The sequence below is a fragment of the Mastomys coucha genome, unplaced genomic scaffold, assembly GCF_008632895.1.
Source record: "Mastomys coucha isolate ucsf_1 unplaced genomic scaffold, UCSF_Mcou_1 pScaffold5, whole genome shotgun sequence".
Taxonomy (NCBI): domain Eukaryota; kingdom Metazoa; phylum Chordata; class Mammalia; order Rodentia; family Muridae; genus Mastomys; species Mastomys coucha.
In genome coordinates this window covers 53,454,137-53,461,306 of record NW_022196911.1, presented here as the reverse complement: position 1 = coordinate 53,461,306, position 7,170 = coordinate 53,454,137, and the positions used below count along the sequence as shown (strand labels likewise).

The 7,170-nt window shown below is 46.0% G+C and overlaps 1 protein-coding gene across 1 annotated transcript in view; it reads left to right on the top strand.

Moving 5' to 3' along the window:
* The window catches only part of LOC116078666 (DDB1- and CUL4-associated factor 12-like), a 5,911-nt gene extending 2,737 nt beyond the window's left edge, over positions 1-3,174 (top strand). Inside the window, 3 exon segments of the mRNA XM_031354018.1 lie at positions 1,759-2,014; positions 2,017-2,177; positions 2,179-3,174. Coding sequence (XP_031209878.1) covers positions 1,759-2,014; positions 2,017-2,177; positions 2,179-3,126 — 1,365 coding nt within the window. The 3' untranslated portion in view covers positions 3,127-3,174.
* The last annotated feature ends 3,996 nt before the right edge of the window (positions 3,175-7,170 follow it).

Genomic DNA, 7,170 nt, shown 5'->3' with positions numbered 1-7,170 from the left:
TCTCTATAATGCAATTCAACATAATAAAATGGGAGACATTTTTTAACCAAATTTGAGAACTCAACTAAATTTCTGAAACTTCAAATTATGTGTGTGCGCATGCACATTTACACACACACACACACACACACACATATACACACTGTGTATCTGTGTATGTTAAAATACCAAGAACATTAGTATGCTCTGCATCAATTACAGCAGCAGTTTCCAGGCTCTGCCGTCACCTGAATGTAACATCCAGCACTTTCCACTAAAAAACAAAACAAATAACAGTAAGGGGCTAGAGAAATGGTTCAGTTGTTAAGTGTATTCCCTGCTCTTGCAGGGACCCTGCTTTAGGTCCTCAGAACCCACATCAGGCACATCACAAATTGCCTCTAACTCCAGCCTCTGGACATGCAATGCCTTCTTCTGGTCTCTGAAAGCACACACACTCATGTACATATTACCCAACACAAACAGACACACAGACAGACAGACACACACACACACACACACACACACACCTTTCTTAACTAATAATGAGCGAAGGGGCTGTAGAGATAGCTCATCAGTTAGGAGTACTGGCTGCTTTTGCAGAGGACCTGGGTTCAGCTCCTATTACCTGTGTGGGAACAACCATCTGTAATCCAGTTCCAAGGGATCCAACACCCTCTTCTGGCCTCATGGGCACTACTCACACATGGTGCACAGATCTACATGCAGACAAAATACCCATGCACATCAAATAATAAAATAGCAAATAAAAATCTATACTAAGCAACTGCACTTTAAGCAGTGAATGGCTTTTTCTGAGCTGGCTGGGTTTCGCAGGCAAAGCCTCAGGCCCACTCTCTTGGTCCTCTTCCTAAAGAGCATTCCTTCCAGAGAGGACTTTAAAAGCATTCCAGGAATGTGAACATGCCTTCTGTAGAGCTGCACACTCTGTTGTCCTCACGGAGTCTGCCTTCCTGTTACAGGATTAGCTATCAGAGGCCACTGGAGCCAACAGAGGGTGGGGCCTGACTAAAACTTCATTTATCAGTGATTTCCCTAACACCAGATCCATAAACCTCCTGTCTGTCAACAGCTGAAGAATTCAGTGAGTCCCAGGAACAGCCTCCACACTTAGAAACTAAGGCAGGTCAAGATAAGCGAGGGAAAGATAAGCGAGGGTGATAAAGCTAGCTCGGCAGTGCACAGTACCGGTACTTCTGGGCACCCATTATGCTAGTCATTAGGCATCTGCCTTTTCTTTCCCTAAGGAACCCTCTACCAGCTAATCACACAGATCTTGGGGCTCACTTCCTCTCTGCTGCTATACACAGGTACTCTGCACTTTCTTAGGTTGTCCCAGAGATTTTTGTTGTTTTGTTTTGTTTTGTTTTGTTTTTAGAGTTCAATCAAGCCTGAGCCCGACAGCCTCAACCAGCCAGGCTCTGCTATCCAAGCTTAATATTTCAACCAAAAAGACATATGTGGGGCTAAAGAGAGGGCTTAGTAGTTAAGAATGTGGGCTGCTCTCCCAGAGGACCTGAGTTCAGTTCCCAGCACCCACCCAGAGCAGCTCCCAAGTGCCTGTAACTCCAGTTCCAAAGGATCTTATGCCCTCTTCTGGTCTCCTTAGGCACACATGGAAACATGCACATACACATAAATAAAAGTAAATTTAGAAAAGCGAAGGGTGCCGGATAGTTTTATGTCAATTTGGCACAAGCTAAAGTCATCTGAAAGGAGGGAGGAAACCTCAATTAAGAAAATGCCGTTGATGTGCAGCTGCGCAGGAGTGACGGGGCGCAGGCGAGTGGGAGGGAGTGTTTTGGTTCTCGCCGCTGGCCGTCCTTCCCAGACCTGGCGTTTGGCTGGGATCACTCGCTGCCCAAAAGGAAAAGACTCCCCCCAGTGAAGAGATCCCTAGTGTACTACCTGAAGAACCGTGAAGTCAGGCTACAGAATGAAACCAACTACTCTCGCGTGTTACATGGTTATGCAGCACAACAACTTCCCAGTCTCCTAAAGGAGAGAGAGTTTCACCTGGGACCCTTAATAAAGTGTTTGCTTCTCAGTGGTTGAATCATAGGCAAGTGGTGTGTGGCACAAAATGCAACACGCTCTTTGTCGTGGATGTCCAGATAGGCCAGATCACCAAGATTCCTATTCTGAAAGACCGGGAACCTGGAGGTGTGACTCAGCAAGCAGGGCTGTGGTATCCATGCAATTGAACTGAATCCTTCTAGAACACTCCTAGCCACTGGAGGAGACAACCCAAACAGTCTTGCCATCTATCACCTGTCTACGTTAGATCCTGTGTGTGTGGGTGATGATGGACACAAGGATTGGATCTTTTCTATTGCATGGATCAACGATACTATGGCAGTGTCTGGCTCATGGGATGGGTCTATGGGACTCTGGGAGGTGACAGATGATGTGTTGACCAAAAGTGATGCAAGACATAACATGTCACCAGTCCCTGTGTATGCTCACATCACTCACAAGGCCTTAAAGGATATCCCCAAGGAGGATACAAACCCGGACAACTGCAAGGTGCGGGCTTTAGCCTTCAACAACAAGAACAAGGAGTTGGGAGCAGTATCGCTAGATGGCTACTTTCATCTCTGGAAGGCTGAAAATACATTGTCTAAGCTCCTTTCCACCAAATTGCCATATTGTCGAGAGAATGTGTGTCTGGCCTATGGTAGTGAATGGTCAGTGTATGCAGTGGGCTCTCAAGCACATGTTTCCTTCTTGGATCCACAGCAGCCATCGTACAACGTCAAGTCTGTCTGCTCCTGGGAGCGAGGCAGTGGGATTCGATCAGTGAGCTTCTATGAGCACATCATCACTGTGGGCACAGGGCAGGGCTCCCTGCTGTTCTATGACATCCGAGCTCAGAGGTTTTTGGAAGAGAGGTTCTCAGCTTGTTATGGATCCAAGCCCAGACTCGCAGGGGAGAATCTGAAACTAACTACTGGCAAGGGCTGGCTGAATCATGATGAAACCTGGAGGAATTACTTTTCAGACATTGATTTCTTCCCCAATGCTGTTTACACCCACTGCTACGACTCGTCCGGAACGAAGCTCTTTGTGGCAGGGGGCCCCCTCCCTTCTGGGCTCCATGGGAACTATGCTGGACTGTGGAGCTAATGACAGCTAACTTTCTCCCGAAATGCAGATTCACACTAACTTCCACCCTCAGTTTCCTTGTTTGGTCTTTTGATTTCCCTAGCTATGGAAAGCTCTCTGTTTATGCAAACAGAGTTTGCTCAAGTTTCAGGCAGTTACTAGGAAGAAATCCAAAAGCTGGGACATTCTTGGTTGGTTGGTGGCTTGTTCTGGGTTTTTTGTTTGTTTTCACTTTGCAGTAATTAGAATTTTACTTTTCCCCCCCTTGTGCTTTTTAAAGCAAGCACTGTTACAAATCCCTCCTTTTACTTTTCCTCAAGTGACAACACTCTCTCTCTGGCTTCTTTACACTGAAATGACAAAGTCATTCTCACCCTTACTTCACTGAGGTAGGGCCTTTATAATTGTGTGGTGGCTGTCCGACTTTCTGTGAAAGTGTGGGAGCCGTGTGTGTGTGAGTGTGTGTGTGTGTGTGTGTGTGTGTGTGTGTGTGTGTGTGTGCTCGAGTGTGTGCGCGCGTGTGCGGCGCGTGTGTGTGAACTTGTGTGCCTGGTGGTAACTGTGTCACTGATACTGCTTGGAGTGAGGATTATCTTTAATTAAAGTATTTATAAAAGAACAACTTTACTCAGAGTCCAGCTTTGGGACTAGCCTGTATCTTTTTTAAGGTCTGACATTGTAGAAAGAGAAACAAACACACCAGGAAAACCCTTGAGTTAGATTAGCAGGGCGGGAGGGGGGGCTGCATCCCGGGACTCCAGACTGATCCAGGCCTTCCTTTCCTTCCCACTCAAGCGAGAATGCCCGTTCATGTGTTACTTCACTCCCTAACCTGCCTGCTCACCCAGACTGCTTGGCTAACACATCAGCTGTATCTCCCGGGAAGGCCACTTCACAGTCTAGGTAAAGACAATCCTCTCCCCGGCCTCCTGCCTCTGACAGGGTCTGATCTGGCCAAGCAGGCAGTCTCAAGCCTGCAAGGTTACCTAAGTTCATGACTTCTAGGAGGAACTTTTCCAGTTTTGGGGTTTGCTGGTGTTTTCTAACTTGTTCTGTCCAGGAAGGTGTGGTTTGTAGTGAGTGCTTTGTGTGTGGGATCTGTTCTCCGTGCAGCCTCAGTGCAGCAGGGCTGTGTTGGGAGTCACCGTCCTGCTCTGTTAGCTCCTTCCTAGGGTAGTGACAGGTGGCTGTGCCAGCCTCACTGCATGTGACTGTGTAGAAATGATTGGTAATTTGCTTGTTCTCTTAGACTATTTAGTGTGAGAGGTTTTTTTTTTTAACTTGGAGGCAACTGTCTGTCAGCCAGTTGTTGTCTTTCACACATCATGTGGAAAGGAAGCTCTCCCCACCCTAGGACCCTGAGACACACAGTGCCGCCCTGGTGGCACCCAGCCCTGAAAAATGCAGTCATAGTCCTGCACCCAGGTTCTCGGTTGCTCTCCAGTTCTTGCATTATCTCTTTGTGTCAAAAAGAGTATTCTCATAATGGCAGGGGCTTCTGGGGAGGGAAGTGGCACAGCAGGCCCACTGTAGGACACAACCTATGCCACAGGTTTAGAATAATCATCCTATAATCTAGAGAAATAGGTGCTATGAACAGGAAATTAAGCAAAATGCTGGATGCTGTGAATCTTTTGTCTTAATTTTTTTCTATTCTTAAACTACAGGCTGTAGATGTCTTAGTTCTCACAGAACTTCTGTCTTTTTAAACTGACTTGTGTGTTTAAAAAAAAACAAAACTCTTGTAGGATGTTTTGTGCCATTGCCAGACCGTCTTCTGTGATGCTTTTGATTGTCTTGAGATTTTCTGTTTTTAAAAATGTAGCATTTGACTTTTTTGCCAAGGAAAAAATAAATGCTATCCTAGTGCAAAAAAAAAAAGAAAAAGAAAAAAAGAAAAAAGAAAATGCCTTCAGGCCTAGAGAGATGGCTCAGCAGTTAAGAGCCCTGGCTGCTCTCCCAGAAGATCTGGGTTCAATTCCCAGCACCTACATGGCAGCTCAACTGTCTGTAACTCCAGTTCCAGGGCATCTGGCACCCTCACACAGACTTACAAGTAAGCAAAACACTAATGCACATAAAAATAAATGAATCTTTCCCAGGCAATGGTGGTGCATGCCTTTATTTCTAGCATCCTAGGAGTTCAAGGCCAGTCTTGCCTACGGGACAGCCAGGGCTACACAGAAAAATCCTATCTCAAAACAAAACAACAAAAACAAAAACAACAGAAAATGCCTCCCTAAGATGGGGCTGTAGGGCATTTTCTTAATTAGTGATTGATGGGAGTGGGGGGAGCCCAGGCCACTGTGAGTGGGTTCTATAAGAAAGCAGGCTGAGCTGGGCAGCGGTGGCGTATGCCTTGAATCCCATCACTTGGAAGGCAGAGGCAGGCAGATTTCTGAGTTCGAGGCCAGTCTGGTCTACAGAGTGAGTTCCAGGACAGCTAAAGCTACACAGAGAAACCCTGTCTCAGAAAAAAAGAAAGAAAGAAAGAAGGAAGGAAGGAAGGAAGGAAGGAAGGAAGGAAGGAAGGAAGGAAGGAAAGAGAGAAAGAAAGAAAGAAAGAAAGAAAGAAAGAAAGAAAGAAAGAAAGAAAGAAAGGAAGGAAGAAAGAAAGGAAGAAAGAAAGAAAGGAAGAAAGAAAGCTGGCTGAGCAAGCCATGAGAAGCAAAGCCATCAAGCACCCTTCTTCCATGGTTTCTGCATCAGCTCCTGCCTTCAGGTCTCTCATTCCCTTGAGTTCCTGACCTGATTTCCTTTGATGAGGAACTGTGATATGGAAGTGTAAGCCAAACAAACCTTTTACTCCCGACTTGCTTTGGCCACAGTGTTTCATTGCAGCAATAGTAACCTTACCTAAGATACTAAGACAGGATAGAAAATGGGGAAATTTATAGGGGTGTAGGGAGTAAGGGAGCCCTTCACTCCAGAATCTAGTTGAAGCCCTCCCAAGGCTGCAGCACAATTAATTCACTTGCACTGTTAAGTGCAGAGTCAATAGGTCTCTTATACGGAAGCATTTTCAGGTGTGAACTCTAAAGTAACAATGAACTAGGCTTCAGGCCAGAATGCATATGACCTCAGGTCAGGCAAGTCTTACTACTCCCAGACATTTTCTAATAATCTCACAAAATTATTGTGTGTGAGCTCAGGCTGTGTCCCGCTGTAAGTTACTCCATACAGCAAAAAAAAAGTGTAAAACCAGCATAAAACTTTCTTCCCGGAAAGTACCGGAAAGTGCAGAGTACCTGTGTATAGCAGCAGAGAGGAAGTGAGCCCCAAGATCTGTGTGATTAGCTGGTAGAGGGTTCCTTAGGGAAAGAAGAGGCAGACGCCTAAAGACTAGCATAATGGGTGCCCAGAAGTACTGGTACTGTGCACTGCCGAGCTAGCTTTATCACCCTCGCTTATCTCATCTTACCCTAGCTTATCTCATCTTACCCTCACTTATCTTGACCTCGCTTGGCTTACCTTGGAGACTCCATTTGAATAAGTAGCTTTGGCTCCACTTTAGGTTGGGCTGTGCACCTGGGAAGATAAGGAAAGACACCATCTGTCCAGCTCCACCCACAGGACACAGGCTGATAAATGACTATTTCTGGGAGCAAAACGGGTGCCACCCTATATATTTATCAGTATGGTTGAGACTGTAGAAGAATATAGGTATATTAACTATCATTGCTAGGTGGTGGTGGTGTATGACTTTAATCCCAGCACTCAAGGAGGCAGAGGCAGGTGGATCTCTAAGTTCGAGGACAGCCTGGTCTACAGAGTGAGTACCAGGACAGCCAGGGCTCTATAGAGAAACCTTTTCTCAAAAACACAAATAAATAAATATATAAACAAACAAACAAACAAATAACCAACCTATTAGAAGGGCCAGTGATTTGGGTCACCAGTTAAAGAGACCTGCCATTAAGCCTGAAGGCCTGTGGTCAGAACACTGGATCCTCAGGAAGACAAAGATGGCCCACTCCCAAGCTGCACTATGTATGCTGTCCCCTTCTTCCTCCTTCTCTCTCTCTCTCTCTCTCTCTCTCTCTCTCTCTCTCTCTCTCTCTCTCT